The 21,616-nt window shown below is 43.1% G+C and overlaps 1 protein-coding gene across 6 annotated transcripts in view; it reads right to left on the bottom strand.

The window, feature by feature from the left end:
- The window catches only part of LOC122796673 (serine/threonine-protein kinase WNK2-like), a 745,557-nt gene that overhangs the window by 472,054 nt on the left and 251,887 nt on the right, over nt 1-21,616 (bottom strand). For all 6 annotated transcript variants that reach the window (XM_044065344.1, XM_044065347.1, XM_044065343.1 and 3 more), the window contains one exon: nt 1,349-2,423. In XM_044065344.1, coding sequence (XP_043921279.1) covers nt 1,349-2,423 — 1,075 coding nt within the window. The remainder of the gene's footprint in view (nt 1-1,348; nt 2,424-21,616) is intronic.

Below are 21,616 nucleotides of genomic sequence, written 5' to 3'. Positions count from 1 at the left end.
GGCTTCTGCAAAGGCGGATTTAATTAAACCTTTTAATACACGTTTATTTTTCCTCTCCTGGAGAGCTCTAAAACTAAACAAATGACAAATGGAGCAGGACTCCTGTAAGTGGATTGGCCCTAAACAATAAATACACTCAGTATTGTCAGTCTGTGATGGACATTTTTATGAACATTTAGGGCATTTCATGAAACCAGAAGATTTCACCTCCTTTTGCTTCTTTGACATAATGAACAACACACCACACAGACAGACTCAAAGACACCCTTAAGTTAAACGGGAGTCGAGGAAAAAGGGGCTAACAAACAAGTCCTTTAAAGAGAGAAAGATAAACACTCAGACTAACAATATCTGTAAATTGGTAACAATATAAGAAGTTACCACCAAAACCTTCCAATACAGCAAACTACTCTAAACACTATTTAAAGTCTAAATATCTAAATATTCTAATAAGGTACTATATATCAAAAAGTTTGAACACTGCAAACGAAATGTTTATAGAGATAATGACCAAGACCTAAATACAACCCGGGAATTTATCTAAATCTATAATAATGTAAATATTTTAAGAAGGCACACTATATATCAAAAGTTTTTAGTAACACTGCAAATGGGATGTTTAGGGGTAGGGACTATAAGGCCTAAATACAACAGCCTTATAAAACACACGTGCACACACGCGCGCGCACGCACATACATGCACACACACACACACACACACACACACACACACACACACACACACACACGCGTGCACACACACACACGCGTGCACACGCACACACACGCACGCAGATGCACACACACACACAGTAATTTATTAATTACCAACTATCGTTAACTCTCTAAGAACGATTTAAAGAAAAACTACTGAAAGCTACAGAATTTTAGCTAGTAAGTGCCAACTTGTCTTATTTAAAGAAAAAGAAAGTAAGTTTCTACTCAGCCAGAGCTAATCGTAGAACCAATCTGTTTCAGCAGCAAACAAGATCTGGGGAAGGCACTATAGCATCATGGGATCAGGGTGGAGCCACGAGCTAGTTTGAGACCTCGAGCTCTAGTAAGCGGCAGAGTCAGAACAGAGGATTGGTTCCGAACCCATCAGTATAGAATGAAGACGAGATAGGACAACTTCACATTGACAGTTATATTTAGAAGACCTCTATAACTTAAACATGAACAATCATCCTATTGTTGACATATGCTGCGATAACTTTTTATTGACTTCATGTAAATGGCATGTCAAATATTTAAATGCTCAAAACAACTTTATCCCCTCTACAGCTGTTGAGAACATCAATGCTATTTTTCTAAAATTGCAAGAAGACACACACAAACACATACATACCTCAAATGAGACCTGGTTTTCTGCTGAAGCTGCTGTATTCACTGATGAGGCACTGTACTCCGCTGGAGATGTAGAATAGATATGTTCTGCCTTTGAAACTGTACAACTGTTTTGCTTTAGCTGAGTGTGATCCTCTGTAGTCAGTGGTACTGACGAAATATTTCTCTTCTCAGTGCTAGTTTGTCTTTTCTTAAAGCTTCGCACAGAAGTATATTTTGATTCAATGGGTTTCTGCACACCAGAAGATTTTCGTGTTTCAGAAATAAATTGCACGGCTGCAGCATTCAGCATTGGTGGAGCACTTATCACTGCAGGAGTGGATGGTACTGTAGACGTGGCAAACATTGTTGAAGAAACAGATACTTCAGGGATACCCTCTGTGGTCTGGAATGAGGAATAGTCAGAACTAAAACCAGTGAAAGGATTTAACCACAAATTTTGCTCTGAATTAAAATGTTTGTTTTCCATAATGTTCTGAACAACTTGTGCTGCAGCAGCTTTTTGTGCTTCAGCAACATGGTGCATTGCAGCTGCAACATTTAGCACTGAAGGAGGAGGCAGCATTGGAGGCATGGATGATACTGTAGCTGGGGGCAATAAAGGTGGGCCAAACTGTAATGCAGGGGGGGGCAATGCAGGAGGTGGCAATGCCGGAGGCGGCATTGTAGGTGGAGGCTCTGTCGGAGGATAAGGTGGAAAGTTACAGGAATATGGATTGGAAAACTGACTTGTCCACTGAGAATTAAAACTATTTTGTTCTACAATAAAGTCTGGTGGCACTGGTGGAAAAGCATTCTGATCCACAGGAAATGGGTTTACTCCACTGATCTGCACAGTAGCGTTTAGTACCGAGGCAGCATATCTTGCTGTAGCAGCATTTCTCACCGCAGCAGCCTTCTGTATTTCAACAATCTGTCGCATCTGATTTGCACTTACTGGTGGTAAATCTGCCCCAGGCTGCCCAGGAATCTGACAGCCAAAAAAACTAGAAGGCTGATTTATCAACTGGGAAAACTGGTTTGTGTACTGGTTGTAATGCTCCAAAAACTGAGACATTGTCTCGGCAATAGTTAACCTAACAAGAAATAAAAATAATTCAGTATGTTTCATACACTGATAAAACAGCAGTAAATATGACATATTTCACAAAGATCTAAAACACAGAATGATACAAGTGCGAAGGTTTCATTTTTCTAAGAATTCTCCACTTTCTGTTACCAAATACATACAAGTATTCAAGAAAGGACAGGCCTAACACTGCTTTAAAGATCACCATGCAGAAATTCCCCCCAATATTTCAGAGTGGAGTGAAGCAGTTATATGTACATCGGTAATTAACGGATGTCGGCAAAATACAGTTGTGTACACTTACCATAAATGGAGATGTTTGGGTGTATTCACTGTTGCAGTCATCACATTTGGGTTATCTGCTTGCAGGCAGCCCTCAGTTGGCCTGAATACTAGAGTCTTGGGAATTCTGCGTCGGATGCAGTCGCTTCTTCCATGATGTCAGGTCGTCATGGGTATAAAACATGCAGCAGACACCATTACATAAGTTTTTCTTGCCCAGATGTCAGGACCCCCACAATAGGAAGCAATTACATGGTGCGGAACACCCCCAGTAGAAAGTAAATACCAATGTTATAAGATATGGCCAAGTAAAGAAGAACAGGTAGAAGTATAGAGAAGTCAGGGGGCTGAAGGGAGGGTAACTAGGACTGCAACAGTGAATACACCAACATCTACGTTTATGGTAAGTGTACACACCTGTACTATGTTCTTTGTGTTTCACTGTTGCAGTCATCACATTTGGGTTGATTCCCAATGCGGAGGATGGGTGGAGGCAGTCAAGATGCATTAGGGATGGCAAGCAGGCCCTGTAAGACTGCTGTGGCAAATCCAGCCCTGGATTTAGAAAAGATAGGTAAGTGGTAACGATTGGTGAAGGTGTGTACAGAGCTCCAGGTTGTAGCTTCCAGGATGTCCCTGGTAGGGACTCACCTAAGAAATGCTGTACAGGTTGATGTAGCCCTAGTGGAATGTGTTCTGATCCCCTGTGGGGTAGGTTTCCCATGGTGTTTGTAGCAGAAATGGATGCAGTGTGCTATCCATTTAGAAATGGTTTACTTTGAAATGGCCTTGCCCTCTGCCCCTGCAGCAAAGCTGACTAGCAGCTGGTTAAATTTTCTGAAAGGTTTAGTCCTGTCCAGATAGGACCTAAGGTGCTTGTGCTGTCCAGGGAGTGCAGGATCCTTTCCCCTTTATTCTGAGGATTACGGAAAATGGTTGCAAATGAATGGATTGGTTTAAAGCCACACTAGAAACCACCTTGGCCAAAAATGATGGGTTAGCCCTGAGGGAAACCCTGTCCGCATGGAAAATAATGAAGGGTTCCACGGCCACAAGGGCCTGCAATTCAGACACTCTTCTTGCTGAAGTAATGGCTAGAAGTAAAGCTGTTTTCCAAGAGATGAATTTTAACTCTGCTGAAGCAGCAGGTTCAAAGGGTGGAAGTGTGAGTTTTTCCAATAAAAGTTAAAGTCCCAGGCTGCAGTGGGAGCTCTCCTGGGGGGGGGGGGGGTGTCTTAAAATTTTGGCTCCTCTCAGGAACTGTTTGACCAGAGGATGAGAGAAGAGGGGTGCTTCAGTATTATAATGAGCTGAGATGGCAGAGGCATGAATCTTAATTGAAGAGAAGGAGATACCTTTGTGGAGCATTTCTGTTAAGTAATCTTGTATATGAGGTAAGCTGAACACAGTCGTGTCCATTCCTTGGGACTGGCTACAAGAACAGTATCTTTTCCACTTTTCTGAATAGGATTTTCTAGTATTAGGCCTCCTTGTCTCAAGGATGACATCCAGCACCTGTTTACTAAGGGTTGCTGGTGATGACTTCAGGGGATGAACCAGGCTGCTAGGTTCAGGTTTTGTAGCTAAGGATGCAAAATCTGGCCCTCCTGCTGGGACAGCAGGGAGGGGGTGTGAGGCAGGTGCCATGGTGGCAGCACTGTCAGACTGCACAAAAGTGGGTACCAGTGCTGGCGTGGCCAGTCTGGTGCAATCAGGATTGTCCTTGGCTTGTCCTGTTTGAGCTGCAGTAGAACCTTCGAGAGGAGGGGCAGAGGGGGAAGGCACAGTGAGAGGTTTTCCCATGTAAAGGACAGAGCATCCACTTTCCATGCTTGGCTGTGGGGAGTTCTGGTGCAATATTTGCTTAATTGATAGTTCTGAGGGGAAGCAAAGAGGTCCACCCTCTGGTGCTCCCCACCTGTGGATCAGAAGCTTGAATGATTTGGGCTCCAGTTTCCACTCGTATGGGTCCATTAGATTTCTGCTCAAGTCGTCTGCCAGTCAGTTTAGTTTGCTTGGCAGGAATTGAGCTTGCAGGTGCACTCGGATGCTCAAGGCTATGTTCCACAGAGCCATGGCTAACCTGCAGAGTGGGTAGGAATGGGTTCCCCCCTGCTTGTTTATGTACAACATAAATAACTGTGGTGGTGTCTGTCTTTATCAATAGTTGCCTTGGAAGAATAAGGCATTTTAAGGCTTTCAGAGTATTCTGTACAGCTAACATTTCGACTGATATGCAGGTGCATCTGCTTTGGGCTCCATTTTCCCTGAATACATGTCCTGCCATGTGAGCTCCCCATACATAGTCTGATGCATCTGTTAGGGTTTGGGCGGCAGGGGGTTGAGTGAAAGGGAGTATTTTGTTGTGGTGGCAGGCGTCTGCCCACCAAAGGAACTACGCCCCTAGGCAGGGAATGATAGGAATCATTGTTTCCAGGTCCAGAGAATGTTGACTCCAGAGACTTCTTAAGTACCACTGAAGTTTCCTCATATGCAGTCTTGCATATGGAATTAGTAGAATGCAAGAGGCCATGAACCCTAGGGCTTGCAGTATTTTTCTTGCAGATAAGCTGGGTTTTGGTGGCCAGTAGATTGAAGTAGTTTGTCAAATAAATTTGTTTTTCTGGAGTGAGGAATGCCATCTGGGAAGTTGTGTTCAAGCTTTCTCCCAGGAATACAATCTGTTGGCTCGGTACCTGATGTGATTTCTTTTCATTGATGGTGTAACCCAGTGAAGTTAGAAGTCTCTTTACAAATGTCAGGTGCTGGAGTAGCAATTCCTGACTGTCCGCCTGCATCAGGCAATCGTCCAAGTATGGGTAAATAAGAATTTTTCTCTGCCTGCAATATGCAATGGCTGGAGCTAGGCATTTTGTGAATACCCTGGGCGCAGTAGATAAGACAAAGGGAAATGCAGAGAACTGATCGTGCATACAGCCTTCTCTGAAACGTAGACATTTCCTGCAAGATTCCCTCATGGGGATGTGCAGATGAGCTTCTTTTAAGTCTAGGGTGGCTAGCCAGGAGTCCTTGGCTAGCATAGGAAAGCAGCTGTTGGAGAGTAAGCATTTTGAACCTTGGAACCACCAGGAAGGTGTTGAGAATAGACAGATCCAAGACAGGGCGCCAAGAGTTTTCTTTTCTGGGTACCAGAAACAGGTCTGGAGTAAAAACCTTGTCCCCTTTGCTCTGCTGGAACAGGCTGAATAGCCTTGATACTGAGAAGAGAAAGTACTTGCTTTTGGGCCTCTGCCCACTGGAATGGGGGGAGGTCTGGCCATCCACTTGGGGTTGGCAGTGAGTGGAAGTAGAATCTGTACCTCTGGGATACAATGTTCAAGACCCATCTGTCATGGGTGATGTATTCCCAGTTTTTTGCATGCAGGGCAAGTTTTCCTCCTAAGGGTGCAAGTACTTGGGCAAGGCTTGGAAGGGTTAAGAATACGTCATTGAGAGATTTTACCATAGGATGGTGGCTTACTAATCCCCGTTTTAAAGGTGGGAGCACTCCATTGCTTAGATCTGTGCATACCCTGAGACTGTAAATCTTGGTGGTCTGTTGCCCCTGGGTTTGGACAGAGGAGGACTGGGAGGGACTGGAAAGGACCAGTTTTTAGAAAGCCAATGCCTACTGAATCTAGGTGGCTGTACCTGTAGGAAATCCTTAATAGTTTGCATAGCTTTAGCTTTTTCCTCCATCTTTTTGAGGACTACTTCTGCTTTATTGCCAAACAGGCGTTCTTTGTTTAATGGTGCATCTAGTAATTTTGCTTTGACATGACCTGGCAAGATCTGTTCCTTAAGCCAGGCATGCCTTCTAAGAACAGACCCAGTGACAGCAGCTCTGCAAGATGCTTCTAAGGCATCAAAACCATATTGCAAAGTATGTTTTCCAACTTGGTTAGCAGAATGCATTAAATCTTGTAAATCTTTATGTTCTGCACAATCAGGAATCAACATCATTTTCTGTTTAATTTGCTCCAAAACATGTTGCTGATACATATGAAACTGGCAATTTAAAGCCCTGATGGCAAGAGTAGCAGAGATGTATACCTTCTTACCCAATCTGTCTAAAGCCATAGAGTTCCTGTCTGAAGGGGTAGGGTTTTTGGCAGTTGTAGCCTTAATGACTTCAGGTCCCTGGGAAATGGACTCTGGATCCATAGTAGGATTCTTAAAGAGGAATTTGTGGGAGTCAGGTACTCTGTAGTACCTGTCAGGTTTCCTGGGAGCTGGAGGCAAAGTATCAGGGGTAAGGCTGGATTCCAAGAAGACATAATCTACAATTTCCAGAATAGGAGGGATAGCTAGAGGCCTGTGCTGAGGCAAGTTTAAAAATTCCCTGAGTCTTTCTTTGGATTGTGGGTAGTCCTGGCACTCCCAGAGGAAATGCTCTTTAAGGGTATGCAGGGTTTCATCAAAAGAAAAATCTTCTGGTGGGGTAGCATAGAAAATGGAATCCTCTGCATCAGAATCCTCATAAGTAGATAATGTCTTGGTAATCAGAAGGATCAGAGTTAACAGACTAATGATCTGAATAATCAGAAGGAAAACCAGTTCTTAGTCTTTTTGAGGGGGAAGGCTGGCTTCCCCTTATTAAAGTAATAAGATCTTCAGCCATTTTAAGCATTTGTTTTTGAGGCATGTGGGCCTGAGAATATGCTTTGGTTATCTGTTTCCCTAGCATGGTGTGATTGGTCCGAAACAAAGTAGTCAGTTTAATATGAAAATTGGAAGGCCTGAATACACCCTCAGAAGCCGGTGCCTGCAGAGCGGCTCTGGACCCATCCAAGGTAGAGACATCCGCAGGTTCCATAGACGAAGAAGCATCTCGTGGCATACTGGACATCGAATGGGTCTGAGTAGAGGCCTGTAAATCTGTAGAAGTGGGTATCAGGGGCTGCGGAAAGCCCATCACTGAGTACCGGCTTACTGTCGACTAGCTTAATGGAAGAGTCTTCGGCAGTTTTGGACCTATGCGGTCTGTCTCTGCCTTTATCCTTACTTTTTTTGGAAGATTGACAGTCGGATGGATTATCGAAGCCATTACGGAATACGAAGAACGAGAGCAAAAAGAAATTAGTGACAAAAATAGCCAGACGACGAATAGTTTGGGCGTTGAACAAGGCACAAAACCAACAGTGAGGAACATCGTGATCTGGGCCTAAACAGGTGACGCAGTAAGTATGAAAATCTCTGTGAGGTATTTGCTTTCCACAGGCAAGACAATTAACTTTTTCTGACATCGGTTAGAGCAAGAAAAAGGATCCCCAATGGAGTAATCTTTTAGAAAACTTCAGGTCTGAAACTCGAAAAAAAAGTTTCAGGAGGCGGCCGACCGGTACTTGCGAACTGCTTCTGCTTCGGACACTGCACGGCAAGAAAAGCTGATGTAATGGCATCAGCTGCATGTTTTATACCCCTGACAACCTGACGTCATGGAAGAAGTGACAGCATCTGACGCAGAAATCCCAAGACTCTGGTATTCAAGCCGACTGAGGGCTACCTGCAAGCCGATAACCCAAATGTGATGACTGCAACAGTGAAAAACGAAGAACATCTGAATCTTAAAAGGTGTAACATTTGCCATTACAAAATCTGAAATACTACAAAAGCACTACATTTACTTTATATACAAATAAATAAATACACACACACATACACACACCTTCAAATAAGGTTACAGGTGCTTAAAGGCACATACACGTATTTTCCATCTTTTTTCCAGAAGCAAACTGCTTCTCTTTCTTTTAAGGTAAGCCGTTAAACATGTGTATACCTCTCAAGTACTAATATTAAACATTTTATTTTTCACTCCACATTAGGATCTGCAGAATGGCAGTTACATTTTAGTCATTTAGGTTACTGAGGCAGTACACTGATCACAGTAGTCCATTTGCAGGCAGAGCCCAGGTAAATTTCATAACTTATATCACACTATGACCACTTACTGATACAAAAAAGGGGTAATAGCTGACAGTGACATTTCATATTTCACTTGATTCACTATGAGCTTTTTCAGCATTTCACTTTTTTTCATTACATGAACTTTCTACATAAAGCAAATCTGCTAGGCTAACACACATACTAGAAATCTCTTCATCTGGAGACTAATGATAGTTCATATGGATTCTGGTTTTACAACCAGTTCAGAAGCTGGTTCCTGGAACACCTCTTTGAACATGGTTAATAAATGTATACAATTTCAAAAATGACAATGGAACACAAAGTTAGAGAAAAGAAACTTTCATGCATTATGCATACATTTTCTTTAACATTCACTCACCAACATGGCATAAACTGCCATATACCTGCATTTCCTTTAAACTCCTCATCCTGATCATTCCATTTTTTTCTATCTAATTTACTTCCTGCCATTCTAAAACCCCACCTCAAATTCTTTCATCTCCTTTACAATATTCAATACTCCTGTAGTCGGTTTAAATTTTGATTTCAATATCATGGCAATTGCTTTTTTGAGGAGCTGTTGGCATTAAACTAAGCAAGGCCTTACTATGTCTAGGCAATTCGGGTCCTATGAATCACGTCCTTAGCTTCATCATTGGCTCCCAAACATTCTGAATACCTATGCACTTCTGAAGGCATTATGAAGAGCGTGGCTTTGAAAAATTTTAAGCCGCAAACTTTTTAACAGGCTCTCCTTGTTCTTCCCAAGCAGTTTCCCCATCACCAGTTTGAACAACTCACACTGGATGCTCATACTGCTTAAAAACATCTTCGGGTATTTCCTTACAGGAACTCGCCTCACCTTACCTCAGTCCTTTAACAAACGGAAAGTACATTTGTGTAAGTTGCACTTACCATACCAGCAGATGTAAAAATTCCTCACTGATGCACTAGCCCTTAGCTATTTAGGTTGTATTCTGCCCAGGATACAACCAGCCAGTCTTCAAAAAGCTTTGGTTCCCTCCCATAGTACACTCTGACCGCTGACTAGTGAGTCACTTGGAGAGAAATCAGCGGTAGTGTAGACAACTTCAGGACATTTTTGCCAAAAAAAAAAAAATTATAAACTTTACTCATTCTGAAAAGTCCCAGAAAAGACAAATATACAAAGCTTTATCCCAACCACCAACTAAATATAGCAGACTAGGGATGGAGGGGTGAGTGCAGCGTCTTCAGCACGGACTAATCTCAATATCTACTGTTATAACTGCAACTTACACAAATATATTATGTTCGTCATTCTCACTGATGCAGTAGTATTTGGGATTATGACCAAAGCTCATCCTACCCAGTAAGAGGAAGGATAAGGAGCCAGTTGCCCCTAGGGAATGGTTCTAGAAAGCGAATCCTGGACCCAGAAAAGCATTCCGGTATATAATATGTATGTAGAGAGGACCATGTTTTTATGGTCCACCCTTTCCACTATGCTATCAAAGAAAACAAGGCTATTAGAATGTGTCTACATCCTGCCTGGAAATGCTTTACCATGGCGAAAATAAGAAAAGAATACAGTAAGGAACAACCGACTAAGATTGCTTGAATTGACACAAGCTGTCCTTTCCAGTACCATACTAGGAAATGTGCAGCTTTTCAAAAGAACTTAGTACTGACAAAATAATACGCAAGATGCAAAAGCATGACCAGATTATATACAATTTAATCCCCTTGTCATTCAAATTCTGAAGGAAATGAGGGAGCTAGATGACTAGATTTAAGGTACACACAAAGCAGTAAGGGCATACATGTAGGAATTTTTTCTGCATACAGCCCTACATGCTTGGAAAAGTGAAAAATAACCCACCACTAATCGGTGCAACCTGGATACTTACTTGCAAATGTCACAGCAATAAACAGTTTGTCTACCCCATCCCCCGCAAAAAAAAAAAAAAAAAAAAGAAAATAAACCAAAAAACGCCTGAACAGCTGGTCCAAACATAGAAAGGAATAACTTTCTCAGCAAAAAGTAAAAATATCAATTAAGTATCACCTGAATAGCACAACTTAATCCATTCCTGGATGACAACTCATTCAATTTCCATTTCTGAGTGTTTGTTTTGGTCCTGCACAGCTTGTATGAAACCACATTTTGCTCTGGCGGTATGCAAGATGCTTGGAGGATTATACAATGCTGCACAGGAGGCAGGATCTAGTGCAGCCTGTTTTTATATCTTATTACTGACATCCTATCTGTAATCACCTGCAATGGACCCAGGTACTGTGGGTCATGAACAGATTCTACACAGCATGGATCACTACTAAAATTTCTGACATTAATGTACATTGGTCTGTTTGAACTGTTCCACAGGCCTCACACCTTTACCCCCAAAGAAACTGCTCTCCAAGCAAAAACCGAGTTGTCTTTGCCTCCATCAATGCAGTTCTTTAGCTGAATTGCATTTTTTTTGTTTTTGTTTATTTTGTCTTTAAACATTGAATTTTTCTCATGCACAACTTGGCAAGAGGAATCATTAGAATCATAGAAGCCATGAACTCTAAAATCCTGTGATAATCTTGGTCCGAAGTCTCAGACTGCTGGAGAAGATCAGGAAAGTTTCTAGATACAAACTTACCTTTTGCTATATTAGGAATGCCTCTGAAGAGATGTGTCTAGAAGGCAATCTAAAAGCACAATCCTGTGTGACAGAGTCAAGGAGGATTTCTGAACATTTATCTAGAAGCCTAGATTGGTAAGGAGTTAAAAAACCCATGATCTAGTATCATCTATTTTCATCTGATTTAACTATAGGGTTATCATTTGTCCCACTTTGCGAGGGACAGTCCCTCTTTGGGGAGTTGTGTCCTGCAAAAAAAAAAAAAAAAAAACTGCAAAAATGGCAAATGATCTGAGATTTTAGGATAAAATTTTCTATAATTTATGTAATAGTTGCATAAAACAGTTATGTAATGGAAAAGTACAGTTGTGTACACTTACCATAAATGTAGATGTTTGAGTGTATTCACTGTTGCAGTCATTACATTTGGGTAATCTGCTGGCAGGTTGCCCTCAGTCAGCCTGAATTCCAAAGTGTTGGGTCCTGCGTCGGTTGCTGTCTTCTCTTCCATAATGTCAGGTCGTCAGGGGTATAAAACATGCAGCCGACACCATTTTCTTTAGTTTTTCTTGCCCTCAATGTCAGGTGCCCCCCAAAAGGTATATATTCTAAAAAAATATATTATATATATATACACACACACACACATATATACATATGTGTGTATATATATATATATATATATATATATATATATATATGTGTGTGTGTGTATATATATATATATATATATATATATATATATATATATATACACATACATACACATATACATACACACACACACACACACACACATATATATATATATATATATATATATATATATACACACACACACACACACACACATACATGCATCAATATAAACTTTACCTTCATCTACAAGCAAATACACCTCATAGGTTGTAGAAGATAGGGAAGGAAAGATACACTGTAGAATGACAGGGGGATGGCGGGAGGGTAACCTGGACTGCAACTTGGATAGAAGGAAGTTTCTTTGCTCACCAGTGGGAGTGGGGAGCCTTGAGCAGCCTATCTGTCCCTGAAGGAGTGACTCCGCACAAGAGCTTGTACTAATTGGTTGTTTTGGACCATTTCTAGCTCTTTTGAAGTTCCCCTGTTTAAAATCCGCCTCTGAGCGTTTTTTTCTGGCTATACTACTCAGCAACAGCTCCTCGTGGTCCTGCAGAGTGGTCCTAGCAGCAGAGAACTGAGAAAAGCGACTACTTTCCTGATTTAAGTATTTTTTTGCTGTTTTTTTTTTTACCGGAAATACCTTCTTCTTGCTTACCTTGAACAAGCTTAAACTGTTTGTTGCATTATACATTATCTTCACTTAAAGTTTCATTCAGTCGAAAATTGGTCGAAAGTTGTTTGTTAAATTTAACTGTTGAGGCTGCCCACTAAAGTGTGCTAGCCTGTGTAACTGATTTATTACTGTTTCCTGCTTTTCTGTGTGCTTTCTATCTCAAAAACAAAACAAAACAAAAAAATCCTTGTTTTCCCGCCTTTCCTCGACTAGTTTAGACCAGTATACAGGCTTTGCTGTATTCTGGGCTGTGGTGTAGTTCCTGTGTTGTCCATTGCCTTACTTGGACAGAAGGAAGTTTCTTTGCTCACCAGTGGGAGTGGGGAGCCTTGAGGAGCCTTATCTGTCCCTGAAGGAGACCTCAGCACAAGAGCTTGTAGTAATTGGTTGTTTTGGACCATTTCTAGCTCTTTTGAAGTTCCCTGTTTAAAATCCGCGTTTGCGCGCATAGCGCAGCACCGGTTAAACAAGGTTAAACTTTTTCTGGCTCCGCCAAGTCTGCTCTTCAAATTTTCCCTTAAGAAAGCTCAACTCTTATAATAATCAGTCTAATCGCTTTATTATAAGCCTAGCACTTGTTCTCAAAACCTCTCTTCTAAGTAAGCACTCGCTAACTAAAGTAAGCACTACATCCACCCACCTTCCCTGTGAGTACCCACTTCCCTTAAAGGCACAGCACTCCCTTATAATATTCTAGCATGTCGAGTGGTAGATTACTAGCATCCTCTCCGGTTCAGCTGGTTAATCTGGGAATCTTGAGACAATGCTACAATTGTCTCATGTACACAGACAACCCTCTCCTCCTCCCAACAAACACAAATACATGTGAGAGATGCAACTATATAGCCAAACTGGAGGCTGAACTCTGTCAACTCAGGACTGGCAAGACCAGACAGGAGGATAAGGTAACCACACACACACCAAACCCAGTCCCACATAGACCTACCACAACTGCAAACCAAACACATAATAACACAAAGACATACTCGGAGGCTTTAACAAACAACTTACCAAAACAACAGAGGCTCCCAAAGCAGACACCCAAGAATCCACCACCTCAAAAGATAACACATGCAACACATACTTCAATAAATCAGTGTGTCAAACAATCACAGCCCTTAAGGCCAAACACCATGCCTGATACACTAGTAATAGGTGACTCTATAGTCAGACACACTGACGTTCCGCTTACCAGGATGAACAAGGAGAGTGTAACGGTGAGCTGCTTATCGGGAGCTAGGATCCGCCACATAACACACGCACTCAAGTCACTCCAAAGCAAGTACAAATATGACTCCGTCATTCTCCATGCCGGCGTGAATGACCTGAGATGTACCTCCCTGGACTACATGAAAGGAGACAGAGGAGCTCTCTGATTATGTAGCCCAAGCTGGTATGACCCTGACCCTGAGCAGCATCTTGCCCTCACCAAGAACAATGCCACAATACAAAGACAAGATGATCAGCTTTAATAACTGGCTCAAATACTGGTGTCATTCTAGGGGGATCCAATGTCTGTCTGCTTGGGATGACGTACTGGACAAGCCACGCTGCTTCGCAAGGGACAGCTTGCATCTGTCACCACTGGGCTTCCGGATATTGGCTAAGGCTCTTGCCACCCCATAGTGCCTTTTTTAGGCAAGGCTCAAAAGACAAACCCACCTCCTTAGAAAACAAAAATGGAAAACAATTAAGGGTAATGCTGCTCAACGCCAGAAGTCTAAATCTCAAGATGCAGGCTCTCGAAGCACACCTCAGTACGGAGAACATTGATGTCTGTGCAACCTGGTTCAAGGCTCCTGAGAGCACCCCAGCGCTACCAGGCTATACATCGTATCATGCTTTTCGGCCCCAAAACTCGGGCCAAACCAACAAGGGAGGGGAAGTGTCCATATTCATCAGGGACACCCACACCTCCAGGTTAGTGGCAACACATGAAGCAACAGAGACCATCCAGGTGCAACTAACCGTAGGCAAAACTGGTAGCATGTTACAGACCACCCTCCCAATCTCAGGAACCCCACTCAGCCTTCCTGAAGACATTGGAGGATATGAATGTCTCACCAAACACCATCATATTGGGAGACTTCAACTACCCTAACATAGACTGGGTGCATTATTCTAGCTCAAACACCCTAGCCCAAAGGTTCCCGGAATTCATAAATTCAAATGCAATGGAACAGCTAGTCACCTCTCCCACAAGGGGAGATAACATACTAGACCTGATCATCACAAACATGGGGACAAGTGCTCCACACCGGAGGTATACCCCTCACTAGTGAGATCTGACCACAAACTAATCACCCTGGATATACATATCCCACCTCTACCCCCAACTACAGTGAAAAACTTCTCAAAAGCCAACTTTACACTTCTTAAAACTGAGACGGTATCCTTTTAAGCCCACTGGGCCAGTGGAAACCACATCCCACAATGCAGAATCCTTCACAAATGCTTTCTATGGACATCTCCAAGAATGCATGGATCATGCAATCAAAAAAATAAAACTAAGATCCTCTCCACCAAGGGCAAGCGTCCTGTCTGGTAGACCCCAGCCATAAACAAATTGTATAACAAAAGAAGGAAGCTACTGCACGACAGAGCAAAATCCCATAAAGAGAAGGCATCTCTGATCAGCACTAGTAGAAAGCTACGTTCTCTCATAAAAACATCCAAGGCCAACTTTGAGAGAAAAATCGCTATGGACACTAAAGATAACCACAAGGCCTTCTTCAGCTATGTTAGAAACCTGGGCGGAAACCCTCAGATATGTTCAGAGTTAGTTCACAATGACAAAAAATACACTGAACCCACAGATATTGCCAACATTCTGGCAGACCGGTTCAGTGCAAATTTCTCCCCTCCCTCACCCCCAAAAGAAGAAATACTTATCCCAGCTGAATGTAACCTCCCTGTCATCTCAGATGTCCAGGTGAGAACCACCCTCAGCAAAGCTAAAAACACAGCATCAATGGGACCTGACGGCATCAAGGGTTGCGTGCTACACGAACTCCAAGAGGAGCTAAACCCGCACGTAAAAATGCTATTTAACCTTAGCCTTACTACAGGATATGTACCTGAACACTGGCGTACAGCAACAGTAGTCCCACTCCACATAGGAGGCACCTCTACAGACCCTGGTAACTACCGCCCCATAAGCTTAACCAGTCTGGTCTGCAAAGCTATGGAAAGAATCATTATGGAACTCATAAACAGAGACATTGGGGACTTACAGACACTTGATCCCACCCAGTTCGGCTTTGTAAAGGGCAGATCCTGCCTTTTGAACCTGGTTGACTTTTTCGAAACGGTCACTAGAGCCATTGACGAGGGCAAAGCAGTCCATACAGCCTACCTGGACTTGGCTAAAGCTTTCGACACAATACCCCACTATGGCATCAGACAAGCTCAACAGCTTAAATGTAAATCCATATGTCACAAGATGGGTGGCAAACTGGCTAAAGGATAGAACCCATAAAGTCAAAATCGCTGGAGCCATGTCAGACTCAAAGCCAGTCACAAGTGGTGTCCCACAGGGCTCTGTCCTGGGACCCCTCTTGTTTGGCATTTATTTCTCAGATGTGAAAGCAAACATGGGAGGGTTGTGGCTGACAAAGTTCGCAGATGACTGCAAACTAGGCGCCATAGTCAATACACCAGCTGACACACACATCCTACAAAAAAGGCCTCAATGAAACGGACAACTGGTGCCGGAGTCATGGCCTTAAACTAAATGTCAAAAAATGTAAAGTCATTCCCTTTGGGAAAAACAAAGTACCCACAAATTATCACATAGACAGTAACCCACTGAGTACGGAAAAAGTAATCAGAGACCTGGGGACCCAAGTCGATAGTGACCTCTCATTTGACACCCACATTGCCAAAGTGGTTAGAAAGACTTTCTACCTTGCCCACATTATCGTGAAGGGATTCACATCCAGATCAAAGGAGGTCATTGTACCCCTATACTCCTCCCTTATCAGGCCCATGATAGAGTACAATACCCCATTTGGTATGTACCTCACCCAACACTTGCAACAGCTAGAGAGACCCCAAAAGTACCTCACCAAGAGGATCAAGGGTCTCCAACATATGTCATATGCTGCCAGACTCCAGAAACTCCAGCTCTATTCAGTAGCATACCGCCTGCTCAGAGGTGATCTGTGCCTGACGTACAAGGCCATGTCCAATCAGGAATTGATGGACATGCTCCACCTCAAAAAATCCAAATACATCAGAACCACGAGAGCTAAAGATTTAAACCTCAACACAAATATGAATAGGACATGCTGGAGGGACAGATTCATAACTCAGAGGCTTCCCATACTCTGGAACAGAATCCCAGTTCATGTTAGGCAGAGCCCCTCACTGACTCTCTTCAAGAGAAATCTTGACGAGTGGATGGGAGATCGTAGGTTTACCCCAGGGGTCATCTCTGTGTCACTACTAGACAGAGGCACAGTAAACTAATTCTATTATGTAAGGGGGTCTTCACTGTGTCACTACTAGACAGAGGCACAGTATTCTAAATCTATACTGTACACTTTTGTACCATTACATGGGGTGGCGAAAGCCACATCACTATGGCTAGGCTTATAAATGCCCCAGGGCAGACAGCCTAGTACCAAACTATGAAACTATGAAACAGTGAATACACACGAACATCTACATTTATGGTAATTGTACACAATTGCACTATGTTCTTCGTGTTTCACTGCTGCAGTCATTACATTTGGGTAGAATCCCAAAGCTATGGTTGGGAGGCTGGAGCTAAACAGCATTAGGTGAGGCTATAAGGCCTTGCAGCACTGCAGTGGCAAAGCCTGCCCTGGACTTAGAGTAGAGAGGCAAATGGTAATGCTTTGTAAAGGTGTGAACAGAACTCCAAGTAGCAGCCACTAGAATGTCCTTGGTTGGTACTCCTCTGAGAAAAAGGCTGCTGAAGTAACTGCAGCCCTGGTGGAGTGAGACCTAATGCCCTTGGGCACAGGTTTGCCATGGTGTAAGTAGCAGAAACAGATGCAATGGCTTATCCACTTTGAAGTTGTCTGCTATGAAATAACTTTCTTTCTGATCCTGCAGCATATGACACGAGTAATTGCTCGGTTTTTCTTAGAGCTTTAGTCCTGCTCAAGTAGGAATCTTAGCTGTCTGTGTACGTCCAAAGAATTCAGAATTCTCCCCCCATTGTTCTGCGGATTTGGATAAAAAGTTGGCAGATGAATTGTTTGGTTAAGAGTCACACTAGAAACAACCTTAGGCATAAAAGTAGGATTTGTCCTCAGAGACACCCTGTCTGGGTAAAATATGATAAATGGCTCAACAGCCATGAAGGCCTGTAGCTCTGAAACTCTTCTTGCTGAAGTAATTGCTAGAAGCAGAGCTGTCTTCCATAAGAACTTCATTAACAGCGGTAGCAGCTGGTTCAAAAGGAGGCAGGGTGAGCTTTTCCAACACATAACTGAGGTCCCATGCAGGTAATGGTGATCTTCTAGGAGGCCTTAAATTTTTGGCTCCTCTAAGATACTGCTTTAGTAACAGATGAGAAAAGATTGGTGGCTCTCTGTATTGTTATGTCTTTCGGCTTTTCCCGTTTAGGGGTCGACACAGCGGAACTCCGGTCCGCTAATGATTGGCAGTTGATTTTTACGTGCTGAGTTGCCAGCCCTAACACACAACCTTCAACGAAGGTACGCCCATTCACGCATGTCTCCACGCAGAAGACGCTCTAGCTGAGTCGAACCGGACAGCGTCTTACTGTGAGGCGACTGTGCTACCGCAGCATAAGCCGAAATGGCAGAGGCATGGATTTTGACTGATGAGAAAGATAGGCCTTTGTCAAGCATCTCAGTTAAGTATTGTAATATCCGAGGAATATGCGGTTCTGCTGTATCAGTTCCTTGTGCTTGATTTCAAGCACAGAATCTCTTCCATTTGTCAGCAAAGATTTTCTAGCACTAGGCCTTCTGGCTTCCAAAATGACATCCACCACAGCTTTACTGAGAGGTGTCGTCTGTATGATTACAGGATTAGCCATGCTGCCAGATTCAGAGTCTGTAGTTGATTGTGCAGAATCTGATTGTTTTGCGAGGACAGTAGTTGTGGTTTTTGAGGCAAGGTCCAAGCTGGGTATTGAAACAAGTTCCTTAGGATTGGGTACCAGTATTGGCGGGGCCAGTCCGGGGCAATTAATATCATCTTTGGCTTCTCGTCTGACTTTTAGGAGGACCCTGGGTAGAAGAGGCAGAGGAGGAAAGGTGTAAACTGACAGGTTTTTCCAACTGAAGGATAGGGCATCCACTTTCCACTTTCCATTCTTGTCTGTGATAAGTCCTTGTGCAGAATTTTTTCAGTTGATAATTTTGAGGAGAGGCAAATAGGTCCATGTCTGGGCTCCCCCATTTCTCTGCTATCATGCTGAAGACTTGTGGAAGTAGTTTCGACTCATGAGGATCCATAAGGTTTCTGCTTAAATCGTCTGACAGTGTTTTGTTTTCCTGGCAGGAATTGAGCTTGAAGATTAATTTGGTTGGTCAAATCTGTGTCCCACAGTGTCATGGCTAATCTGCGAAGGGAGTATGAGTGTGTGCCCCCTTACTTGTTTATATACCACATGACTGTGGTGTTATCAGTCTTTATCAGTAGTTGTCCTGGATGAAGTAAGTCCTTGAAGGCTGTTAGGGCATTTTGAGCAGCTAGCATCTCTTTCTGGTTGATATATAGATGCATTTGATTTGGTGCCCATATGCCCTGAATGCATCTTCCTGCCATGTGGGCCCTCCAAGCATAATCTGACGAGTCTGTTAAGGTTTGGCTGGCAGGGTGTAGAGCCAAGGGCCGTCCCATGCTTTGGTGACAGACCTTTGCCCACCATAGAAGCTCCTGTTGCAGGCAGGGGATGAGAGGAATCATTGTTTCCAGACTGTGAATGTTGACTCCATAAACTTTTTAGGTACCAATGAAGTTTCCTCATATGCAATCTTGCATATGGAATTCGTAGGATGCAAGACACCATGAAGCCCACAGCCTGCAGAATTTGCCTTGCAGAAGATTGGATTTTTGTTGCCATCAGGTTGAAGTAAGTAGTCAGTTGCCTTTCTTTGTTTGGCGTGAGGTAAGCCATCTGGGCAGTTGTATTCAAGCTTGCACCCAGGAAGGTTATATTTTAAGAGGGTACCAGTTGTGATTTATTTTCGTTTATTGTGCATCCTAGGCATGTTAGAAGCCTTTTCACAAACACCAGGTGTCGTAGAAGAGTGTCCTTGTTCTCTGCTTGAATGAGACACGTCGTCCAAGTAAGAATATATTTGAATACTTCTTTGTCTGAAAAATGCAATTACTGGTGCCAGGCACTTTGTAAAGACCCTGGGCGCAGCAGATAAGCCAAAGGGCAGTGCAGAGAATTGGTAATGCATTAAGCCAGCCTTGAATCTGAGGTATCTTCTGCACGACTGTCTTATTGGGACATGCATGTATGCCTCTTTTAGGTCTAAAGTCACCAGCCAAGCATTCTTGCCCAGCATGGACAGAAGCTGTTGCAAGGTGAGCATTTTGAATTTTGGAATGTCCAGGTATGTGTTCAAAATCGATAAATCCAGTATTGGCCGCCAGGCCTTGTTCCGTTCTGGGTACCAAGAACAGTCTTGAGTAAAAACCTTGTCCTTTTTCTTGTTTTGGTACTGTCTGAATGGCCCCCATTATCCATGAGGGACGTAACCTGTTTCTGTGCCTCTGCCCACTGTTTTTTTGGCAGATCTGGCCAACCATTTGTCACTGGCAGAGTGTGGAAATGGAATCTGTATCCCTGTGATACAATGTTTAGTACCCATTTGGTCCTGGGTTATTAACTGCCAATTTTGAGCAAAAAAAGTACAGTTGTCTACCTACCATAAATGTAGATGTTAAGAGTGTATTCACTGTTGCAGTCATTACACTTGGGTTATCCTGCTGGCAGGCTACCCGCAGTCGGCCAGAATTCCAAAGTCCTGGTCTGGCGTCGGTTGCTGTCACCTCTTCCCCGACGTCAGTGCGCCAGGGGTATAAAAGATGCTGCAGATGCCATTTTCTTCAGTTTTTCTTGCCACAGATGTTAGGTGCCCCCCAAAAGGGTAGGCTAAAAAAATTATGCCAATAAACATGCATGCACTAAAGTAAACATTTCCTTCATCTACAAGCAAATACACCACATAGGTTGTATAGAATAGAGAAATACAGATAAGACCCAGCAAAAAAAAAAGGGGGGGGGATGGTGGGAGGGTAACCTGGACTGCAACAGTGAATACACTCAAACATCTACATTTATGGTAGATACACAACTGTACTATGTTCATCGTGTTTCACTATTGCAGTCATTACTCTTGGGTTGAATCCGAAAGCTGAGGATGGGTGGCTGGGGCTAAATATGATTAGGAGAGGCTATGAGGCCCTGCAGAACTACAGTGGCAAAGCCTGCTCTGGATTTAGAGTAGAGAGGTAAGTGGTAGTGCTTTGTAATAGTGTGCACTGAACTCCACGTTGCAGCCTCTAAGATGTCTTTGGTTGGTACTCCTCTGAGGAAGGCTGCTCTGGTTGAATGTGGCCTAATGCGCTTAGGCACTGATTTGCCATGTTGTGAGTAGCAGAAACTAATGCATTGGCCTATCCATTTTGAAATAGTCTGTTTTGAGATAGCCTTTCCTTGTGATCCTGCAGCATATGCCAGTAAAAGTTGCTCAGTCTTTCTGAAAACTTTAATTCTGTCCAAGTAGAAGCGTATATGTCTGTGTAAGTCCAAGGAATGCAGAAGTCTCTGACCCTTGTTCTGTGGATTTAGATAAAAGGTAGGCAAGTGAATGGTTTGGTTAAGGGCCACACTGGACACCACCTTAAGCATAAAAGTCGGGTTTGTCCTCAGAGAAACCCTGTCTGGATGGAAAATGATAAAAGGTTCCACAGCCATGAGCGCCTGTAACTCCGAAACTCGTCTTGCAGAGGTTACTGCTAGAAGCAGAGCTGTTTTCCAGGATAATAATTTTATATCAGCTGTTGAGGCTGCTCTAAAGGAGGCAGTGTGAGTTTTTCCAAGACATAATTGAGGTCCCATGCAGG

This window comes from Protopterus annectens, chromosome 3.part0, assembly GCF_019279795.1.
Source record: "Protopterus annectens isolate FY-2018-M chromosome 3.part0, PAN1.0, whole genome shotgun sequence".
Classification (NCBI taxonomy): domain Eukaryota; kingdom Metazoa; phylum Chordata; order Ceratodontiformes; family Protopteridae; genus Protopterus; species Protopterus annectens.
This window is presented reverse-complemented; position numbering and strand designations above follow the sequence as displayed.